This window comes from Lonchura striata, chromosome 6, assembly GCF_050655825.1.
Source record: "Lonchura striata isolate lonStrDom1 chromosome 6, ASM5065582v1, whole genome shotgun sequence".
Taxonomy (NCBI): Eukaryota; Metazoa; Chordata; class Aves; order Passeriformes; family Estrildidae; genus Lonchura; species Lonchura striata.
In genome coordinates this window covers 28,411,347-28,435,430 of record NC_140708.1, presented here as the reverse complement: position 1 = coordinate 28,435,430, position 24,084 = coordinate 28,411,347, and the positions used below count along the sequence as shown (strand labels likewise).

The following is a 24,084-nucleotide window of genomic DNA, read 5'->3' as shown; positions in this document are numbered from 1 at the left end:
CCAGGATGAGGAGAAGACAGAGACACATAAAAACAGGATGAAGGGCAGATCAGATGCCAAAGCTGGGGACAACAAAGGGCAAGGGGTCTAGAGAACCCCATTTCCACAGCCTTAATATCCACACGCTGTCAGATGGACACTGGAAACCTACTGGCATGGGAGGCAAGCAGAGGGCCCCCCAGCTGTGCCTGGTGCCATAGGATAACACCCCACTATACTGCTGTGAGCTCTTCAGCTCACACAGAGACACTCACATTGTGCTGAGAATCACGGGGTGCCAAGTACCAATGATCCATAGCCTCCACCTCCCTAACAGGATTAGTCCCAAACCCAAGTAAATTACCTGGAAAAAAACCCTCTGCACTCAGAGATGAGTGACATTGGGCATACAAAACTTTGGAAATTGCTGCACAGAAACGATGCCACGTTAATTTGGCCCCAGCATGTCTGCCTCATGAAACAAATCTGTAATCACAGGATCACCTGCAGTTTTTCTCCAACAAGACCTCTGCCCTGCTCAGTCCTCAGGATGGTTCTGCTCACTGAATGCAGCATTAGTCATAATTTCTTTTCATTATCATTCAACTTGTTTCCCCATTCTCTCCTACTCTCTTCCCCTTTATTTAGTATGCTCCATCCAACTACTGCCAGCATGGATAACATTGCAAGTACCTAATCTTACTGTCCACCACTCTCTCAGCCTCTGATGTGCTTGGCCTCACATTTCTGCAAGGCAGGGAAGTGCTCCCCTCCATATAGAAGATGGGGAATAGTGGCTCAAGGAAGTAGAGACTAAAGTCACAGAGAAAACCTGCAAGAGCAGGAAGCTGAACATGGGTTTTTGACCACAGCTCCCAGGCTGAATCCCTGCCCCAACGAAATCCTTTCTCTCTCCTGACCTGCAAGAACAAATTTTAATCTCTTCCTGAAATTGTTTCTGCTGTTTATCTGTGGAGCTGGAATGCCTGGCAAGCACTGAATCCATTGCATTCTTCACAGGATGACTGGAAGAATGTTCTTCTGAACAGACATAGGAAAATGAGTGAAGAAAACATTGACTCTGAATGTCTACTTCTTGTGAGTGCCCATCTCAAGACTTGCAGATCCCTGTCTTCCAATCCACTTATTCCTGTGTAGCACAGAGGTATTCACAAGGGAATTCCTCCTGACCTCCTCTTGTTGCTAGGAACACAGATCAGTCTTCAGGTCTTGAGCTGGGCATCCAGAAAATGAGGAAGACTAAGTCACTTGCCAGATGAGAACATTTTATCTTAAGACTCTGGAGTAAGAGTAATAGAGGCAGGAACAGGACCCAGTTCACCAGGGCAACATTTAACAGGCTTCACTGTAAGACTACTGTGATTTTTCTGCAATTACCTGCCTCATTCATTACACACTTTCCAATTTTAACAAATAAAGTGAAAATTCTATAGGAAAGAGTCTACTCCATGCTCCTGATTCATCCCCCAAACACACTACATCTCTGTGCAGTGAATGAGGCAAGCACACACTGTTAAAAATATGTATGATTCTTCAATTAGATATTGCATTGAAATATACATGTGTAACAGGGGCAAGGCTAAAGTGCAGAGATATTTCTTACATTCTGTGTGCTAGATTTTACAGTTAACGAGGACTCTTTAACTATAGGTTTGTTTTACTGCACTGTAGTGGCTTGTATGTCAGAGTCTGCAGTAGCATCTGATGCGTAATATGTATGTTGCACATGATCAAAGGCTTGAATGTCATCTTCTTGCCTAGAACAATGACTGCCTAAAGCTGCAGGAGCAGAAATTATCTAAAGGTAGAGTTAAACAAACCTCCTTCTCCCCTCTGGGGAGAGTAAGCAGCCCAGGTGAGCAAGGCAGGAAGGGAGAACAGCCTGCTTTGTGCTAGACGGGCAGAGAGCTCCACATAAAAGCAGAGGAGCTTTGCAGAAGCATGTCCTGACTCCCATCACTGGAGACTTAATGATGGTAATTCCCAAAGGATGATGCATGCTGACAGGCTTTGACACAAACTACCCCAGGATAATATTAATATGTATTAAAGGCTCAGGCAACTTTATTGGGACGGGCTTGATCAGTAACACATTTCAACAGAGCGTCTCTATCATTTGTCGGAACAAAAGTAAGGGAGGGAGAGAGAACACACGCACAACCTCACCTTGCTTTGGGAATGTTTTAGAGACAAACAAGGTCAATCTCTGATGAATTGCACACTTGGCACAGCTCAGATGTTGGACCAAGGACGCTCCACCACAAATAAGAATGTCACTGTGGGGCAGTTTATGTTAGAGTCTGTCTGCATGATCAGCATCCTTAACCCTCCAGTGTGGGCCAGACACCTCCTGCACAGCCTTACCCTGTGCATCTGGAATATCTACCCCTTGGAAAGCAGAGAAGAGGTACTTAGGAGGCAATGTGGGGGCTCTGCAGTCACACCACTGAAGGAAGGGGGAGTGGAAGAAAGAACCGCGGAAGCCTTTGATCATGTGTAATGTTAATTCAAGTGTTACACATCAGAGACTTTGCCACAGTAACTAGCATATAAACAGGACTCTAGTGTTAACAAGGAGGACTTATTGAATATGTTTGTACATTTCTGAGTAAAAGCAATTTCCCTATTCAACAATACATGACATAGTGGAAGGAGTTCAGAAATAAACCAGCCTAACATGCTTAGACCTTTAATAGAATTTAGCTTCTTAGAACTAATTAAATGTTACTTAAATGAAAAAAAAAAATCCAAGTACTTGGGAAAGGTGCCAATTTGACAGCTCTGGAGAATGAAATAATCTAATCATCCCCAGAGCACGGGCAGCAGCAGGACAGGCTTCCCCCCTACTAACATGCCTAAAACGTGACCTGGAAAGACTGTTGACAGAAATGGGGCGTACAATCTCTCTGGTCTAATGACTCCTTACTTTTTCTGCTGAGACTGCTAAAACGGTTCCCACTGAGTACCAGCTGTGGTGGTGATATGGACACCTGTCTGGTCAGAATGGTGCTGGCACATGCCAAACTCCTGTCATCTGCTAACCCTCCACCAGAGCCCAGTGACTCTCAGCTCATTGCTCAGCCCGGGCAGCAGCAGCTGATAGACAGCAGCCCTCAAGCCTGTCCCACCTTGGAGACGCTCCACTCCAGCCCACAAGATGTAAACAGGAGGTACTGTGTTTAGTCTGCAGGTTTGGGCTCTCACTGCACCAAAACTTACACTCAAGAGAAGTCAGTCTCTGGCTGCTGCAGAGTTGAAGCTGGGATTTTTAAGGCTCTTATTTCTACCCTAAGAGAGAGAAAAAGTCCACAGGAGGAAAAGCCTGCCATGTTTCCTCTTCTCCACAGTAATCAGTCTTTGCAACATGCCCCTGCATTGCAGTAATGTGCTTTCAGCCACCAATTCTCCTTGGAGTTCTTTGCTGTGCCTGGGGTCCCAAGCAAGGGAGGAGGCAAATCCTCTCTGGGCCTTGCTGTGAAAGCTTAGCAGGGCTTGCCAACTCAGCCAGCCCAGGCTGCAATGGACTAAACCAAACACAGCTCGCCTCCTTGGAAATTTTATGCACCACAACTTCTTTTACTTCTGAAGCAAAGCCATATGAACCTCCCCCTCCCTTGCTCCCAACACCACAAGGAATGGTTGAGCACGGATCAAGTCTTCCCTTGCATACTAAGCCAAGAGTCTCAGACACTCCCACATCTCACAACTGGGTGCTACTCCTGTTGTCCCAGGCTGCTTTTAGCCTCCCTTCCTCCCCCCTTCAGCTTGTCCTCCTTTGTACACAAGACAGGACAGGGCAGGGGCCAACAGCAGGGCTGGCTGTGTCAGACAAGAAGATCCAATACATTGGCCTTGTGTAGAAAACAAGCGAGGGAACTTGCTTCTCCCCACCACCTGAGCCAGCAATTCTTCAACTTTCCATGCCATCTTCTCCAAAAATCTTGCACATTTTTCAGCACCGAAATAAGAGACATGAAAATAGCCAGGTTCATAAGAGTTAACATGTCTGTATGGTGACATAATGATTGCCATTCTTCTCTGTTTAGAGGTTACCTGACTACTCTACACATCAATATATTTCAAGATGTGATGTAAATGCAAACACACAATCATGTTTGGAGTTAATACAGTCACAAGATCCTGTGTATCGTGTGTTGGCAAGCACAGGAACCAACAGCAAATGACCCACCCTTAAACCTGACTCTTTGCTGTTAATCATTATAGGAACATTGCACTTTCCAGTCAGAACAATCAAAGAAGGCTCTTTGAAAATCCCTACACGAGATGGTTCTGGCTGAGATTAGTTCCTTTACAAGTCACACAGATTCCAAGGTATGATGTCCTCCAGACGTAGAAATGCAGCCTACAGAATGCCTTGAAAACAAGTAATTGGAAAGCTAACTGTAACACTGCAATGCTGAAACTACCCCCTGTCTTTAAAACAGAAGGGGAAGCAGGAATGCCACAGTGAAAGCAGAGATGTACTGCACACATAGTCCCTCAGAAATGGGCTTTTCTGCATTAACACATTCCCTCAAGATTTTTTTTTTTTTCACAATATGCTTATAACCATAAAGAAATTCAAGGACAGAACAGTGCTACACTGTCAGATCATTAGTGCATCACTGCTCTAGGGCTGACCCTCAACTCCAAGCAGATGGGGATTTTCCAGGGAAAATCTGTGACACCAAGAACATGTGGGTGCAAAAATGTGTGGGTGCTTCAAGCAACTACAAGCTTTTATCAAAGAATCAATAGAAAAGAGCTAAAACTGAAAGGCATTGCTCTCTGTGCTGCTCTCTCATTAGGGATGATGTCAAACCGAGATCTTGGTCCTGCAGGATCACAGTCCCACAGCTTTCTAGCTCTTCTGACCTGGCTCCATTCTTGTTTAGGTCATTCCACTCTGCCTCCCCAAATTCCTTTCTGGAAAAAATCAAGAATAAATACAGCCTGTAAAGTGTTCACCAACTTCAGGAAATGGATACTACTGTATTCACAGATGATATCTGAATTTTCCAGTCAATTATCTTTTTGAGTTCCACTAATATAAATAGCAACATTTCACCATTATTTTTTTAGGCCATAATTACTGAAAATATTGTGCAAGAGCTACGAGAGATGGTGCAGCAGAAGCACAGGTTTGTTACACTTTTAAACAATATAAGCCCAAGATAATTTTTAGGTCGCAGTAAAGGAGGAAAGAGGAAAACAGGAGACAGGCTTTCTCACTTGTAACCAAGGTCCGTGGGCTGCATAGGGGTGCTCCTCTGTGGCAAAGGCTCCTTCTACTCCTGTTGATACAAATGTGATTGCTGTATCTCCTGTAATACTTTTATATGTAAAGTGCCGTCCATGTAAGAGCCTTCCCCTGGGGAAAGAAACACATGTGCATGAGTTGAGAGGGCATGTGCAGCATTCAACACAACAATGGAGATACATCACTACTGTTTCTGCCATCAGCATGGGAAATTATTTTGAAGGCAGCAAATATTTATTTTTCAGGAATATAAGAATGATTTGCTTAAAAGAGCAGGTGATAAGCCTCCTTCTGAGTCAGGGAGCTACCCCTCATCTTCCTCCTTAATCTCAGGACCTTGCTACAGAGCTAGAATACATCTAAATCCCACTTCATGCCTATCCCCATGATGAGGTGCTGATGTATGTAAAGGAGGGGACAGATGGAAACTACAGAAGAGACTCCACATAGTGTGGGAATGTGAAGATGCATTTCTAAGAAGGCTCATTTCTGTGACAATACCTAGTAATCAATTGTCCTGGTGTTTGACAAATGTCACCTGTATTATTAGGCCAATGCCTAGAAAACACACATACACAACCATATACAGTATTACTTCCCTTTTTTCATTCAGTGCAAGGGAAAATCATGGCTCTGGTATTTCGGTTCAGAGCATCTGTGATACCCATGCCTGGCTTCTAACATGCAAGAGAGAAAGCTCCAGGTAATATATTTAGTGCCTACCAGAGTCACAGTTGCTTGGTGAGTTACTGCTGGTCAGATGAGCTAACTGATCAGGACAGACTGTTCACTCATTTGTGATGTAAAATAAAATATGTTTGCATTAACTTTCCCATTGGTTTCTCAACAGGCCCAGGCAAGTGTGCACCTGCTGCTGATAACTCTGATACTACCAACATGCAACTCATTAAGCTAAAGTAACTCAATCACCTACAATCATTTGTCCTGACATGACAGTTCATCTTTATCTTAAGATACTAGAACATTTGCGCAGGGATTTTTAAAAATAATGCTGGCTGAAATTACGGAAAACTAGAAGGCAGTGATACGCACAGACTGAACCTTCAAAAGAAAATGTGTAGAGTATGCACACAATGTGTTGCTCCTTCAGTCATGTGACACAATTTGTCTAAAACCCACACTTGTATGCATAAACTGATTGCAAACAGGTTTTGCGTAACACTTATCTGAGTCCGTAAGTCAGAATGAATAACTTAAGGGATTTCTTTGACAGAGTATGTTAAGACATCCCTTCTTTATCACAGGGTTGCTAGATTAAACTAATAAAAAAACTCCTATACTAACCCTGTCCTGCTTCAGCACTCAAAAGACACTGGAGGACATAAAAAGAATGAGAAACAATCTTAACATGATGAGCACAGAATCATGCAAAGAATCATCTGTTTCTAATGTGTTCTGGCAAAATATCTAAGCTCCGGCCTTTACAGACCTATTGCATGCATGTCTGTATGGTGAAACAATGCCACAAGGCAAAAGCAGCATGTTAGCACAGGCTGGGAGGAGGATGGCTTCACTCACCTTAGACAGAGGGGGATGAGCGCTCCGGACTCCTGGTTAAATTTCAGGTGCACACTCTCCAGCTGTCTTGTGCGGATCAGCTCATGAGGAATGATGGCTGCTGAGCTCTCGCTTTCCAAACTGTCCTTACGGCTTCTGAGAGAACAGACAAAATGCACATATTCAGGATTCCAGTACTGTGTGCTATTTTGATTGCAAATATGGAAGGATACAGGGAAAAACTGTTATGAAGACAAAGACACATCTGAGTTTTCACCACTCCTGCAGAGATACAGCCTCACTCAGACTATCAGTCCCAGCATGCAGCTCTTCACCTTGATTTGACACCTAGGATCTGAATCAATGCATATACATGGTCTATCCCTTCCCAGAATTAAAAAAAAAAACCAAACACAATTCTGGAAAGAACTGCAGCAAAAAAGTCTCCAAAACTCTAAACACTATGAAATGGTTTGGAAGAATTACCAGGTGTGTCCTTTCTCCTACTTTTGTTTTATCTTCAGGATTTTTCAGGCAGAGGCCTGCAGGAAAAGACTTTCCCAGTGCTTTGTGCCTTTTTTTGCACAGTTCAACCAAAAGGCTTTGAGAATCTCCTGTTTCCATCAGCATCAAGTGCAACAGCCAAAAGACACTCTCTGTGTGACAAGTAAGAGATTCACAGATTCTTCTCCCTTGTAAGTCAGGCTGCTTTAGGACAATGGTAACTTTACTTTCTTATTCCTTCATTTCTGCAAGACCAGCATATTCTGAAGCTACAACACAGTTATGTTGTTTCATGATTATGTTGTTTCATGCCAGACCAAATCCTCTAGATAATAAAACGTTCTACCTCAAAATACTTGACCATAAACACTTTATATGTTCGAAGAGCATCAGCATAATCCCATACTTGACAGTCTGGAATAAAGGACAGGATTGGTTATGACTTTAAAGGATGACATGGACTGATGAGAAGTGTCTGATAAGTCATCTATATTTTTGTCACCTGGCATTCCACAAGAATTTAATAGAGGTAAGACTTTATGAAGATAATTTTTACAGGACAGAATCACCAGAGGAGAGGGACAGGGAAAGCAGGAGGGCACCGAGGTTCCACATTGCAATGTATCTCCATTGTGCCACAAGGACCAAAAGCCAAACAAGGCTATCAAGCTGTGGCTCCATTTAACACTGTTAAAACAAGCCTGGATCCCTTCTCCATCCAAGCTGAACTGTCTTTAGTGTACATCTGGAAATGATTGTAAAGAATCAGCTTCAACCTCATGAGCTGACCTAGATGATACCTTTACTTGATTTTACCTTTGAGAATTGTCCCAAAATTACTCTCACCAGCCACACACATAGTAGTGCAGTTCAGTGGGAATTCCAGTGCAGATCAGCTTGTTGCTTCTGCTGGGTCACCTAGTCCCACCTGAGGGGGAAACAGCCTCCCCACCTAGTCCCTTCACCCATGCTGCTGAGCTGCCCACTCTGAAACAGCTAAACTCTGATATCTCATGGTCCAACCTTCAAATACACTGCATGGCCAGCTCAGAGACATTCAGAAAAAAGACACCAGAACAGCTCAACTCTCTGCAAGATAAAAACTATTAAAACATGCCCCATCTTCTTCTTTAGCAACACACAAAAGTGGTAATGTATGCAGCAAGGACTTGGTACACCAGAATACAGCTTATGCACAGGGTGGGCTGAGGGACTGAGAGTCAGCAGAGTGTCAGTTTAGTGGGTTAACCCTGAAGCAAAGACACAACATGCTTTGTAGTATATGTGTGGCACTTAAAGTTGTATTTAATCTACTTCAGCAAACATTTTATAGCTCTTTCTAGGTGGGGTCTTCAAAGAGTGGAGCAGGCCAGCATTCTTCAGGCTGATTACCTGAGAAGTGCAGTTACAGTTGATTAATGATCAGTTGACCTTAAGCTAAGCTTTGTCTCAACTTCCTTATCAGATCTTATATACACAGTGAGCTGTGGGAAAGTCAGCCTGTGGTCTACAGCTTCCAATCATTCATTTATCAGCCCCCTACCAAAAGGGTCAGCCATTAGCAACGCATGATTTTCAAGCAAACTATAAACTTGCACTCCTAAATGGAGTTCCAGAGTTTAGACACTGTGGAGTGGATCAGGAGTTTTACAGCAATGTTAGTGCTACAGACAAGCGACTGTGCCCAGCTCACCCAGACTGCCTAAGCATGCCAGGCATGGCGACATCCCAGAACAGCCTCACAGGCAATCCATGGTGGGAGGTTTGTGTTTCAACAGGACAGAGAGCTGCAGGACAGCTCCCCACAGCCCTGGACTACCAATCCCTCCGAGCTGAAGGTTGGTTTTTAGGTTTCCACCATGCTAGCCAGTACAGCTGCGAGCACAATGAGGGCTGCAGTCCGGAGGGGAAACAGCCTCTGGTTGTTAATGCAATAATAGGAATGACGACAATAATTCTGGAGGCAAGGGGCAAAGCTTTCTGAGTCTTATTAAAACCAGCAAATGCTGTTTGTCATTACATGCTCAAGAGAAGATGTTGACTAATGTATAACTATCAAATGGAACTGTCATGACTTTACGGCTGTCAATAATTATGACTTCACATTAATAAGTAACCAGCCCTTCTGTCAAAAAGGTGAAGCAAAATGGTAGTTAATACTGTGAATGACATGAAAGGATTAATCCTTTCCAAAATACTCATACTCTCTGTCTCTTATTTCCCTTCAGAAGAGCTCACACAATTTCAGGTATTTAAAATTAAGGGTGAAACTCCAATAGCAGAAATAAAATAACCTTCTGTCTAAGGCAGACCTTTCTAAACAAGAACTGAATATAGTGGAATGCACATAACACATCAGGAGGTCACAGTGCCATCACTTTCAGACACAGAAAAATGTCACATGACACGGAGACTAAGAAAGACCCATTAAAATTCTCTCTTTGGCATAGGAAATCCTTGTGCTGACCCTTCCAGAGGGTGAGCACCCAGATAAAGGGTCAAAAGGACCTCTAGGTCGTTATTAATAAAAAGCTCATATCCTAACACACATTGCTATCCACAGCTTTTAGTTTTCAGACTCAGAAAAAAAATGTAGAAAAAGTTTGCTTTCTAACACTAACATCCCTGGTTTTACGACTGTCAGTTACCCGTAAGTCTTTGCTTCCTCCACCCCATCACCAAATAAATCAGCAGCAAGAGTCAGTGGAGTTTTACTTGTTATGACTAAGATCTAGCTGACTATCACAAAAAATGTTGCAAACTTTGTCTGTGCCAGATTTAATACTTTGTCCAACCCCCACAAAAAAATTCATGGTTCTCAGTGTCCAGAAAAAACAACTCTGCAAAAGCCAGGGCTGCTGCATTAGGAAAGGCAGCAGACTTAAATGGAAGCAGCATGCCGGAAATGCCCCAGTTTAAAGACTGCACATCTAGTGTTTTGTGAAACTGGAGGGGAGTTGGAGGAGATTAAAGCGCATTTCCCTCTGATTGGGAGCTTGTGGGAGGTGTAAACGTGGGCAGTTGTCAGATTAATTCTTTAGATGATTACATTCTTTTTGTTTCTTTAAAGCTGTTTGTAGTTGGGTTTGATGTCTCCTGTTCTGGGCAAGTGTATTGCTGCAGTTACCAAGGTGACTTTAGCTGACTTTCAACTATTTTTTCCAGCTTCAGTTTTACCAGTAGTCTGCTTCTGGGTGGAGGAGAGAGGGAGGAAATTATGTTTGTTGTTTTTTTGTTAAGTCTCATGAATGCTGATTAACAAGAACTTAACCAAATCCATATTTGATTTTTTTTCTCTTTTTCTAAGAAAAAGGGTGGTGAAGCCATTGTAAAGGTGTCCAGTGTGGCCTGCAGCTTCCTCAGATCTGTCAACAAGGGGAAAGGGCCTGAGGAGACTCAACCCCAAGCGTGCTGTGCTCCTCCTTGATGTGAGAAGGCCGCACGCTGGAACCTGTAGCCTCCCGGGGGCCCTCTCTTTGTATTAAAGATGAGGGTGGCTGTAACCTGCTTAATTTGATGCCAATTAGCAGCAGCCCGTGGGGATCCTGGAAAATAGCCAATGCAATCACTGGGTTGCACAAAGTTTGGATGTTCCCTCCTTATAAGTCATGTTTATAGCAACTCCTTCTCAAGCAACCACTGGCAGTTATTTTATGGGATTCAAGAATAACCAGGTTGATTGGATTAAGAAAGGTTTATTTATTCTTGCATTTGCACTTTGCTTTATGATCAGAGTGCTTGATCTCATGGATCTGTCAAGGAAGGATGTCTCAGTTCCCCTCTAAGCTCTGTTGCTGATATGAAGCATAATTTTGCTGCATTTCCAAGCTACCCTGCCAGGTATTGAAATCACAAAGGACATGCTGTTGGAAGCTGGCCATGGCAGGAGCTCTTTCCAGGAGTGGGTGCCCACTGCCTCACTGAAGTTGGTTTCTGTCATTGCTCCTTGTCCCTCCATATAAAATTCAGTACTGTGAGTTAGCAAATGCAAACCATCAGTGCAGGCTTGCACAGCTGAGAGAGAAAGGTCGGGCCACTTTTCCTTTCTTCCCCTCCCGCCTGCCCCCTCCTTCCACTCCCCCTTCTTCCCTTTCCAACCGTGGCTGTTTCAAACTTCCTCACTCCCTCATGAAGATATGGTCAAAGATCACTTAAGTGCCAACAATCTTTCAGTCTCTTTCCCACAGTTTCCCCTGAAGGACAAACCAGCAGCTGTGGGAAAGAGCCCTAAGCACCTTGGCACAAAGAGTTACAGCACCCATCAGGCATGCACAGAGGCAAGTGCAGGACTGGGGAGGACATGGTTACACAGCTCCTGCTGTGGTCACACTGAGACAAGCCTACTTCGAGTGCTCAGACTTGGGTGCTCCTCAGCCTGGTTAAACAGGATGGTGACGATGTTCTGTGTGCATTTCCTGGCAGGGAAGGGCTGCTAGGACAATGCCAGTAGCAACAATCTTCTTGCCACTCACATATCCCTTTGGAAAGCTGCATAATAACCACTGTCAGAGCTTGTAGGGGCCAGACTGTTCCAGGACCTGCAGTTGAGGAATTGAGAGATTTAGGCTGTGCCACTGGCACCCTGCAGACTCGTGAGCAAAGTCAAACAACTCTTTTATGCTTCAGGTTCCCTGTCTGTAAATCAAGACATTTTTCTACATAGGGACGTTGCAAGGATTAAGTCAATGTTTGCAAAGCACTTTTGGATTCTTAGATGGGGAAAGCTATGCAGGAGTGCAAATTATTAGCATGGTGACTGCTTTGCACTTTTACTGACACTGGTTTTCTGGACATTTACTTTTCTAGTTTGCAATCTTGTCACCTAGCACTCAGCCTCACACTGAGACACTCCCTAAAGTATATTGCCTCCCTCCATTCAGCATTCCTGACTCAACCAGGACACCACTGAATAGCTACTCGATGAGAGAGCATGCCTAAATAAGCAGGACTGGATTGGAAACTTACTGCTTAGTGGTTGCAGAATCAGAAAGCCTAGCCAGAACCAGACAGCTTCAGAGAATGCTGAAATGCTCCTCTTTATGTAAAGTTTGCCTTCAAGAACTGAAGACAGGAAACCAGCTACAAAGACAACAGCTCCTCTCTGCCCAAGTAAAGCAGAATGAAAACCCAGTGCAACTGGGAGAAGCAAAGTGCAGACTCGCCTCCAAGCAGATCCTACATTTTGGTATTACCATCGGAGCTTCCTCAGAAATGCTGCTCAGATGGAGCTTGTTCATGTGCATTAGGCCAGTGCTGCTCCCTGACAGGCGATATCCGTGTGCCCTATTTACCAAGTAGGCACTCCAGGAGCAGTGGACTCCAGCCCTGAAAGCAGTGCCACTGATACTCATGTGCTCCAAACCAGGCACACTATGTGATAGTCTGGGGTTATCCCAGGAGGAATTCTGGAATGACACAACTCCTCCCTCTTCCCACGAGGGGAGGGCAACCACCTGAGCTGCTCAAGAGTGCAGAGCTCCAGCAGGTCACTGCCAGGACAGTCCTGCCAGCCCCACCTGCCGGAGGGTTGTTCCCTACTCTGCCAGGAACCTGCCTTCATTTCCCTGCACAGCTGGAAACTGTTCAGGGCTGGATGGAATTAGCACATGGCCACAGGGCTACCATATGTTCAGGTTTCCCTAGACTCAAACTGTCTTTCTGCCTAGAAATTGAATGCAGATGGGATTTGAGGTCTTGTGGGTCCCTGGACAAATGGGACATCATACATAAGGGACCAGCACAATTACCTGGGAAATCCCAGACAGAAATATGAGAGTCAGGCATGTGAACCACACAACTTGATCCTTCTTGAGAAGGGAGAAGAGTTAAAAACAGCACAGACATGATAGAAAAGCCTTATCAAAGTAATACAGACTCGGGAGACCCTTTTCTATCACTCAAACTTAATGATCAGACACTGGGGTGTGTGTGGGCACACCTGAATTCTGGCACAATGAAATGCAACAATCACAGATAATTTTAGCTTCAACACGTGCAGTAATGCAGTGTGCTAGCACTAGGTTTTTACTCCATGTCTCAACTCACAGTAGAACAGTCTGAGTCAGCCAAGAGGCAGAAAAACATCAATTTCAGCAATGCTGCATGATCAAGGGGACCCTTGAGGGGTAGAAAAGGTCAAGAATTCCCCTATCCCAATGTTGGCTCTCACTGCAACTGTGGCAAATTAACTCTGCTGTCCTAATCTGCAACATGGAGATACTACTTATCTACTGCACAGGAGAGCACAGAGCTAATTACCAGAGACAACCAAAGACTCGGCCCCAGAAATTATTGCATCAAGAAATTAAATAGTGATCGAAGCAAGCCTCCGCAAGTGTCACTGAACTTTGACATCTGGAGCTTCCAGCCCACTGAGGGCTTGACAGTAGCAGTGTTTAGTCTGACATTTAAACATCCCCTACGGGTAACAGTTCTCTGTATCCAACAAGAGTCAATCTGCACAATTCAGAAGACTGGGAGCCTTCCCTTTCTGTGTGTCTCAGCAGCACCAACTAAGCTGATGGGACCTAAGAAACAAATAATGCACCACTGAAATGTACACTGGTATTCATGCACGTCTTATTTTTCCAAGTAGTAATTGAGAGTATTCAGTTACCTATGTTCAAAATGATTAGTCATGTTTCCAAAGATTAATTCACGTGTTCTTTTGTTAATACGTACAAACTGATTTAATGGCTGCTTATGAACTGAGCCAACAGTCATTTTGAGAAACAGATGTCCAATGCAGTTTTAAGCTTTAAGTGTGCTTTTATTCATATCCTTAGGAGAAAAAGGGCTACACAGTCTACGGTAATAACACTAATGAATCAAAGTACTACAGCTGCCCAGCAGGGTTTTGACAGAAACCAGCTTTTTCTCAAAGGAACATTTTTTTAGGACTCTGGGACAGTGAACAACTGGTAATATGCATGCTTAACATGTCAGTATATGCTTTGCTGGAGCCAAAACACTGAATCAAGCCCTATCTGCAACCAAATAATATGACGTTTTTGCATAAGCACTGAAAACTGTAACTATACAAAGACTGGGAAATCTATACAGAATCTGGATCCTCTACATTTTATACAAATAAATATTCAAAAGCTTGAGTGTTTCTGATACTATTTGTGATGCTGAATGCAGAACAGGTTGTCTGCTTTAAACCTTGATAGATTATTGTGTGTGGGTGGTAGGGTTAGGATAAAAGAAAGGGAAGAAAGCTACTAGGAAAGCAGTTGGTGGTTACAAATCCATGATAAATAAACAGCACATTCCTCTTCTGCATAAAGCCCTTAGAGTCTGTGTCAGACTTTACATCCTACTGTCAGTTGGGTCCAAATTTGACAGCCTGGAGTTCTGCAGTGCTCCCTATGGAAAGCAGATTTTAAACAATTTGCCATGCCCCAAGAGAGTGTTTCTGTCAAGTTCCTAAAGAACTTCTAATACACTAGTTATTCACAGGACTCTTGCAAAGAACCACAGGTTTGATATTTTATGATCTGGTGTGTACAGTGCAGGATATGATTACACACAAGCCTGCTTCCCATTAGCCAGCACCTCGTAATCATTAACATATTTATCCTTGCAGTGCCTCAAGAAGATGACATTGTTATTAGTCCCATTTTATAGATTCAGAACTGAAGCTCAATAGCTAAATTACTTGCCTTTGATTACACAAGATTTACAGCGAAGGACAGACCTGAGTCCCAGTCCTACCAGGCCCAAGCAATGCAAACAAGGATTGCACCAGAAGGACTAGATCTATGTACAGAAATGTCCTTCATCTCAGGTGCTCAGAAGTCCTGTGAAAGAGTTATATTTGCACTGGGTTTGTGCCTTTTGTGTCTCAGCCTTTACCCCTGCAGGTACCTGGAGGGAACATGGATGTAGATACATTACTGCATGCAAAAGCTGAGCTCCTCAGTTACATTCCTGTGCAGCAGCTGGAGATGAGAGTCTCCTTATCATGCTCTTGTACTTACTGCACATTGAGCAATTTTGCTCAAATGCATGAGACATGCTGAGACAGTGTATTAAGGAAGGCGGAGACATAACAAGATCTTCCTCTTCTGCTTCATCTATACCACGCTGTTCTGGAAAATGTGTTGACTGATCAGTTTTAGCCACAGTAAGAGTAATCATCAGGTCTGATTTAAGTACTAGTTAGTCAGAGGTTGTAAGCAAACACTGCTTTCCAGCACAAACCACCCCTTTTGGTATGGTCAATGCATTGAACAAGTCCCATTGCATCTGCTACATGGAGAGGAGAAGCAACTGCACAAGGAGAAAAAGACCTTTCCCAAACTCCTCTCAAAGCAGCTAGTAAGATGGAGGAAGAAAGTATTAGGACACACTGCTGTTTTAAGCGGAGATTTCCCGATCCCTCCAATAGTATCACCACAGTAACAGAGCTGATAGCTGTCTTTCCTTAACTGAAGTGCTTATGGAAAAACAGATGACTTATCAGTTTCCCCAGTGGTAACCACAGACCTCAGAGAAATGTATTGACCTCCTAGGAGAAAACATTGGGAACCAGCTATTCCTACCCCTCAGGCTTCAGGCAGGGTGAGTGTGCAGCTGCTGTAGGTAAGAGAGATTTGCAACAAAGAGCACTATCACAGATGTAAGGCCCTGAATTTGACCTGCCTTCTTCTGTCTCAGAACAGTTAAAAACCCAGGTAAATATTTGTGTGCCTCATCTTAGAGCCCTGCTAACCTTTCACCACTCTGTCTCAAATGTATCTCTGTTTATCTCACCCTGAATAACGTAAAGCTCTCTTATCTAAGCAACAACTGCCTCCCAGCATTAAGGTTTACCCATCAGCTGCCTCCTTGACCTGATGTGCACCCAAAATGTTTGTGGTCACCCTCAACCACTGAGGACTCAGAGCTTACACTGGGCAAGCAGATGCATGCAGGAGCCCAGCATCTGTGAGAAATCCTGCCCAGTACTTTTGAGCTCTCCAAGGCTGGGTGTGATTTGTGCAAATTGCATGGTATAATTTTTTATTTTTTTTAGTGGGGCCAGTGGGACCAACCAATGGTCCAATGTGACCAACCTGCAGGCAGAGAAATACTACTCAAAACCTGAGTCAGATCAGAATTTGACTCCGTATAATTACTATATGGCAAAAGTAAGATTATTCCTAAAGCAATAATAGTCACTTGAGATTTTTTTAAATGTAAGTACCTATATCTCATATTACATATTAGCTAAAAGAATCAGCAATTGACACATAATACTTCCCCCAAAAGATTAGGCAACTCACAAACATTCATTTATTTGGCAAATCGGAAGTCACCCACGAAATGGAACAAGGACAACAACAAGAAATATTTTTGTCATGAAATGTTTGAATCAAGAATTAAATGAGAATTGAAATGGACCACGGTGCTGTCCCTGCCTGGCACTACAGGGAAGTGCTGATTTCATGATGCTCTTTACTCTTGAAAGTGGAAGGCAGAGATGTTCATCAGAGACTAAGAAACCAAAGGAAATACCAAGAAGAAATACTGCAGCAAAGATGCATGTCTTTCTGTATAATTTAGATGAAAACATTAAAATTGATGGGAAGGCACTGAACTAGCACCTGAAGTCTAAGAGGGGAAGGGGAGAAGCCAGAAAGACAGATGTGCAGATACTATAGACGGCTTGAAACCACAGGTAATTTCCTATAGATTCACTTAAGTCAAATGTTATAAAAGAGATCAATGGGGCACCCTAGTCCCACTTAAATCATCTGTTAGACTACTGCTATTAGAGACCCAGGTGTTATTGGCATGTAATTACTGACAGAACCCACCTGTTTTAAAAAGGCAAGATCAAAGTCAATTAAAAAAAGAAAAAAGTCAACATTTTAATCAAAAGGTTTGCAATTATGAGCTTGAAAACAAAATACTCTGGAAAAAATATCAGCTGTCACCTATGCCATGTATCTTTACTGATACCATAGCACTTTTCAGCATAGTACTTTTTATAGGGATCACTCCAGTCTGAATTCAAACACTGAAAACCATGAACAGCAGGTTCTACAGAACAGTCAGAGCCACTCTGCATTAGCACAATTTGTCCAAAACCCCTCTAAAAAGCTGCCCTCCTGACTACTAGCCCATTTATCCAACCTGAATAACTCCCCCTATCTTTGCACTTTGCAAGTGTTCACTGCCAGTTTTCCTCTCCCCTTGCCAAGTCTTTTCCCACCCAACTTTAACTTTTGTTTTCCATGCTGAGCTATTTAGCGTCCCTCTGCCACCATGTGAATGTGTAGGGTGAAACTCACGGTGCTCGGTCGAGGTTCAACCCATTCTGTCTTTGTGCATTGATTGGAGGTAGGACAGGTTTGCTGTTAATTTCAAGCCCTCTCCGCAAAGTCTCCCTGATTTGCTCTGTATCTGCAAAGAGAATATTTTTAAACATGATTTAGAATCCTCAGAAACAACACAGACACAAGAAGCTATCAGGTGTGTCTCAGCTAAACTCTTCCCCTTCAGAAAGAAGGGTAGAAATGTTATGAGGTAACACTTAACTGCACTTCCTGAACTTCCTTAAGAGTTATTTCACTTTATAATGTCAGTTTGAATTCCCTTGTTTGGGCTTCATTGTTATGTCAGTCAAGGAGAGCTGAGATCTTTGGTACTGAGTCCTCCTTATGAAGAAATTCTGAGTAGTTTTATAATTGTTCATAAATGAGGTGTTTTTTGGATTCTGTAACTCTCATAGAACCTCTTGACACTTCCAAACTTTTGTACTAGAAATAATTTTTCCCATTAGGCATAACAGGAATTTGTTCCTTTCCCAAATTAATGTATGAAGGTTTCCAAGTTTTTTGCAATTGCCTTTGGAAATCTGTTGATTAATTTACAACAAGATTCACAAAGGGAGGGATTTTTATGCAGGCCAACCTTTAGCCTCAAGCTCACATCTGAAAATAAGCTGCAAATTATGCAGTTCAGATGTAGTCTTTTTACTTCCGCCTTTTTCTGAAATGTCTACTGGCCAAATACTTTCAATAGGAAGCTTTCCTGCCTTTCTTAGAAGGTTCCTCATCTGTTTTTGAGAAATATGAGAATTAGGTAGAAAAAAACCCTCTCAAATTATTTTAAAATCTTTTGAAGGATACACAAATTTCATCATGTATACCTCTCCTGGGCTTTTAATTTCAAGGGTGAGGCAAAACAGCTTTTTTAGATCCAGTGCAGTTAAAAATATTTGCACAGAAGCCAGAAAAAATGCTGTATGCATTTAACTAATTTTTACCATGGATTCAAGAACAGATGCCATTCCTGTGGAAACCGTTGTTAATTCCAGGAAATCTCAAGCCCTCAAATTTAATGCTGTTTCAACCATTTGAAAAGTAATATGCATAATTTCAAACCTGTGTAATGGCTGACATCTCTACCTTGAGAAGGCATCTCACTGCAAAGAGAAACTCCACAGTTTTTTAATCCTTCTTTATAGAGTTCTGTATTTGCACAAATTCCTTGAGTTCAGCTGCAGCAATGTGCAGCATCAGTCCAACTTACTTCCCAAGAAGGGATAATGTTAATAAGGAAACTCAGCCTGGGAAAATGAAATTGCTTCACCTTGCAGGTGTTTACAGTCCTGGTTTCAGCAGGTGCTCAGTTTAACTTTGCAGATTCAGATTACAATTTGCCTAAAAACTGAAAGAAACGTTTAGACAAAATAGTGCCAAGAACTCTTTTCCTCTCTCCTGCCTTCTTCAAGGAGACCAAAATCCCTTTTGCTGCCCCGAGACACACCAAGCCTCCCAATGACTGTGGAGTTTGTTATGAACTCGAGGATGCAGCATGACTCAGTGCACTGCCCAGCCCCACCAGAACAGAAGCTGAAAGGCCGCGATGGCGACTTGGCCCAGGACCTTTTACCTTTCCCAGAGAGCCGCCGAGGCTGGGTCCCAATGCAAATGCTCCTGCTGTCTTCATCATCCTCTGGTGGCCGGCTCAGGTCATCCCAGGCACATTTGGCACTCACTCCACTCAGGTTTGAGCCATCTGTCTCAATCCCTTTGTCAACTCTCTCCTGCTTGAAAAGATTCAAAACACCAAGACTTTTTTTTGAGCGTGGCTTAAGCCTGAGCTGGAACCACCATGGCGCAGCCCAACCTTCAACAGCTCCTGCAGATCCCCTTTTGTGGCCGATTTCCACTCTCTGGACCCTGTGCTTTGCTGTGTCAGCAAACAGCAACTGCACATTGAGCCAAATCAGGAAGCCACTCTGAACTAAACAAACCTTTTCCATATCAAGTTGGTCTGAAATCCCACCCTGTCCCCACTGCTTCACTACATGGCCCTGACAGGCACAAAGCAGGGGGAGAGAAAAGTGGAAATCAATGGCCTGGGGTGTGCAGGATTGCTTCTTTCAGTGTTAGCAGTGATTTACACCAACTTGAAATATTTAAGGCATGAAGCACATCTTGGCAGTCAACCTCTTATATGTCAATGATAACAAACCCTTGAATAACTAAAGTGCTCTACCAACCTTACCAAAGAGTCCCACAATTAAAACAGCTCACAGAGAGACTCATCATTCACATAGGTTCTTAATTTGCAAACTGCCCAGAGAATCCCTGCTTTCCAATGTGCTGGGGTATCCCATAAAGGACAAACATACAAGTTTGGATGTGCAAAGAGACACAGGTCTGTTCCCAATGTCAAAGCTTTCGCATAGCTTTCTCTATTGGAAAATAAACAAATTCCCTCCCTTGCAAGCTGGACTTTCCAAGCACGTAACCAGTGTTTGGGTCTCAGAAGGTGTCACACACCAGTCATAAGCAGCTGGATGCTCTCAGGCACCAGTCATTTTCTCAAGGACATGTGCATCTGCTGCCAGCAAGACTGCCTTAAGTTACAGACAAAACTTCAGGAAGTTCCACCTTCTTGGACATGGCACCAGTCTGAATTTCCACCTGTGACCCACAAGGGGGTAATGTTGAGCTGAACAAACTCAGGGCTATGCTACACCGAGGAAGGGCTGGCACCTCTTCCCTGGCACCGAACCAGCCAGGCTTGCTTCCCCCTTTTTCTGAAGGGGTATTGCCTCTGGTACTGTTCAGTAGCACCAGCATGATCTGCAATCTCTCTGCATACATCTGTGTCACCTCGAAACGCAGGCAGTCCCAAGAAACTTCAAAGATTTGAGGAGAGAGCAGAGTGGTGTCATACACAGTGGGAGAGGATATCGCCACTCCAAGTACCCTCTGGTTTGACACTGCTACTGAAGATAAGAGACTGTGCGAACATTTTGCTGTTTGCAAAACCTGTCCCCAAGAAACAGTTTCCAGACTTAACCAACATACATCCCTCCCCTTGCCCAGCTGTGCACGCTGCACCCTGGGAAGAGCATTGCCTGTTCTTGTGACCATTCAAGAGAGGATTTGAGCAGCTCAAAGATAAGCACAAGCATTCAGGGTGTGGTTGCACAGCGGTTTAAGTTGATGTAATTTGCAATGACTGCAGTCCCACCCTCCTCCGTGTGCTCTTATCCCTTCCCTTGAGCCAACACTATTTTTTTTTTCATCTGGATCATCTCCCAAAACCCGCTCTTGGGCCCAAAATTGAAGTGGGAGCCTGTGGCTGAGTGCAGGACCACAGCAGTTTTGACTTAGACTTAAGCATTCAAGCAACTGCCTTTCTTCTGTTTTTCTCCCCTTGTTAGGATCTTCCTTCAGCATCAGGGGAAACTGGCTTCTTGAAAACATAATAGGAAAATCTGAGAAATAATAAATCTGCTGTTATTTTCTTTTGTTTTATCCTAAACATAAAATTAGTTGTGTCACCCAGAAATAGAAGTTGTGGGGAAAGAAATAAAAATACATCCGTTCCTACATATGCAGACAATGCTCTAAGTGAGATTTAGCACGTGGCTTCTTTGGGAACCTTCCATGGTGTTCTGTGAAGACCCAAATGAGCTGGCATGGGATGGTGTAGCTTGTCAGCGAAGTTATTTTTTATCCCAGTAACTGGGGAAGCATGGGAGAGCCACCAAACTTGCTCTCGATCAGGGAGAAGAAGAGGCCAGAGGGCTGTGAGGCTCTGGTGGGAACTGCTCCCCCATCCCTGCAGCCAGGGCCCCACTCCCAGCCAGACCCCACGGACACAGTGAAGAGCCTTGGGGAGGGGGAAGGACTCTCATCTGCAGCTCAGCTGGCTTGCAGAGCACTTCCTCAGGGGAAGAAGTGCTGCTCTGTTGGCATCTCTTGGAGATCAAGGGGAGCTGATGGAAACGGAACTGGCTTAAGGCAGCCTAATTTGCATGCCTGTTTCATAATGTTTACAAGTATTGATGTTAAAAGGGGAAAAGTCAGAAAAACCCCAATCGGTGTAGACTTATAGCTCTGGCAATGCCCAGTTGAACCCCACCTTTAGCCAGCAAAGATTTGCCTGGTCTGAGGAGTTGTTCTTCCTTCCTTGAAAGGGCAGCATGAACAGGAGGCTGGAGGAGCCCAGGGCAAAGGAGGTTCAGCTTTCCTTCCTCAAAGAAAGGATATTTCTGTCCCATTTTCCTCTCAGCATGTGGGCGGGATGCTCTGAGGCTCTAAGTCATTGATCCCTTTTTAAACGAGCCAGAGCACTGCAGTGTGACCTGCAGAGCAGCAACCACAACTCAGGAAATTCAAATCAGCTTTATTCTCTTCTGAGATATCTGCTAAACAGAAGCAAAGCACTGAGAATCAGCACAGAGCTGGGGACCAACAGGAATTGTTTGACTGTGCTGCCAGGGAAATCTGAATGGCCTACAGGGAAGCCTGGCTGAACAGAAAACAGCCAGCGTTGCCACAGTGTTAATTGCCGACATCCTGGGATGACATCTTAGTTGGGATCCATTCTCAGCAACTCTGAACAGAAAGTACAGCTGCTGCTGCCAGGGCTGGGTTTAGGCCTCAACCAATTCCCACAAGACACAATGCAGCCTCCAAACAAGCTCTGCCTGCTTCCCAGGCAGACAACATGCTTGCTGGCTCCCAAGAAAGTTGTCCAGTTTCTCTGCCTGTTCCCTCCCTCCCCTCCACCTCTCTTCCACTGCTGCCTTTGTGGTCTCACACACCCTCTACCAACACCAAGAAAATGACACTTTATCCTTTCCCCACTAATTAGAGCAGAAGGCACAAGACAGGGCTGAAGGCAACCTGGCACAGCCTTACTCCCTGCACTCAGCAGAGGCTCTTTGTGGGATTCAGGGGTGGATTTTGCTCTATGAATCCCTGGGGGCTGCAGCAGCAGAGCAGCAGGGAGGTGTGCAAACACACACCTGCCCATCTGCACTTCTGCAAGGGCAAGAGAGAACAGAAACAGGAATGTGTTCAATGTGAGGAAGTCCGGAAGGACCACAGACGTAGCAGCTTTCAGCAGCAGGACACACTGGTGAGGCAGAGGTACCTTTTTATTTGCCTTAACTTGCCTTGGCTGACTCAGATTCCAGTAAGCTGAGCTATTTTTCATTTACAGTAAATTGAAGAAAACCTTGTTATCATTAGGAATCACCAGTGTGCAGACAACAGAAACACCCAGGAGGGGAGAGGGCAAGATTCTGGAAAGTCTAAAAACTTTATGGGACTTTCAGTTGTATTAGCTCCCATATTGTGGAATATTTGTGGAACATTTTTTTGTGTTTCTCAGACTGGGGTTATTCTAGATGAATCCTTAAAACCAGTAAAAGTAGAATTTGGTTTTGTTTTTATGCTTTCAAAGTAAAAGATGCTGTGAGGCAACTGAAAATAATCAGATACAGACATGCAGACCATAAGCAAATGCTTGTACAAAACATGCACATTTGCACGTGCCCTACCAGGCTGAGCCATAAGTTCTCTGTTATAGGCAAATAATCAGTGATTCACTGAAACATGGCCAGCACCACACTGGATTTGCTGGGGACCCATGTACTCCAGATCTGCTGAAAGGATTGCAGAACTGTCTCCCAAATGCATGGATCAGGAGAAGTCCATAGTACAGTAATCTCTCCTATTCTTATCTTTAAATTTCAAAAATTAAATTGAACTCTGAAGAAGAAGGTTTAATATCTCTTCCTGTATGGATTATTAACAGCTGCATTCTGGGTTCCTATAATTTCTCAGTCCACACCAACTACTTGGCCCCAAGTGATATCCCACAGGAATGAGCTACACTGTCACATTTGCTGTGAAAAAAATAGCACTTAGTTTTGAGTTTTCTGCATGTTATGTCTCCTTACACTTGCATATAAAAGAAAGGAGGAATTTTCTGGTGTACCATTCTATGTCTTTCATCTTCTTTCTTCCTCCTTTCTAAAACATCCAGTCCAAATTTTACCAATTGTGTCCTATAGGAGATTACATTTTCCTGGTCTCCCTTCTCTATCTTTCTTCCTAGAGTTGCCATTCATGTGGCGCTGGACATGTCCCTCTTGAACCACCTCTAAAGAGAGCAAAGAGTTTCTAAGACTTTTCCTGGATTATTACAAACATTGAAAAGATCCAAGCACCTTTACAGAAAATATTAGAACTGTTTTATAACAGTTGGCTACTACAAGAGACATGACATTTTATAAACTAAAGACATACTTGCAGATGTGGGTCAATCTCGAATATGGTCTCTCCTCTTCGCATGTCTGTTATCAGCCAGGGACCTCCAGCTCTACAAAGAAAGACAGGTAATGAACCAAACAAGCCCTTTAATTACAACTTTCCAGCAGGGTCCTCAGAATGGACCTGTACTATAAGGAAGCACAAGATAAGGGTTTAAAATCAGCCTAGAAACCCCTCTGTGTGGTGTATACACCCCAAAGCATGCATCTGCCCTTTACATTT

The 24,084-nt window shown here is 43.7% G+C and overlaps 1 protein-coding gene across 3 annotated transcripts in view; it reads right to left on the bottom strand.

The window, feature by feature from the left end:
- Positions 1–24,084, bottom strand: part of SUFU (SUFU negative regulator of hedgehog signaling) — an 83,337-nt gene that overhangs the window by 11,389 nt on the left and 47,864 nt on the right. For 2 of the 3 annotated variants that reach the window (XM_021536340.4, XM_085582751.1), the window contains exons 6-10: positions 23,839–23,911; positions 19,169–19,322; positions 17,563–17,674; positions 6,800–6,934; positions 5,233–5,371 (exon numbers count right to left, since the gene is read on the bottom strand). In XM_021536340.4, the coding sequence (XP_021392015.2) occupies positions 5,233–5,371; positions 6,800–6,934; positions 17,563–17,674; positions 19,169–19,322; positions 23,839–23,911 (613 nt within the window). Of the gene's footprint in view, positions 1–5,232; positions 5,372–6,799; positions 6,935–17,562; positions 17,675–19,168; positions 19,326–23,838; positions 23,912–24,084 lie in introns of all 3 variants that reach the window. The other variant, XM_031505269.3, reaches the window with a different exon arrangement.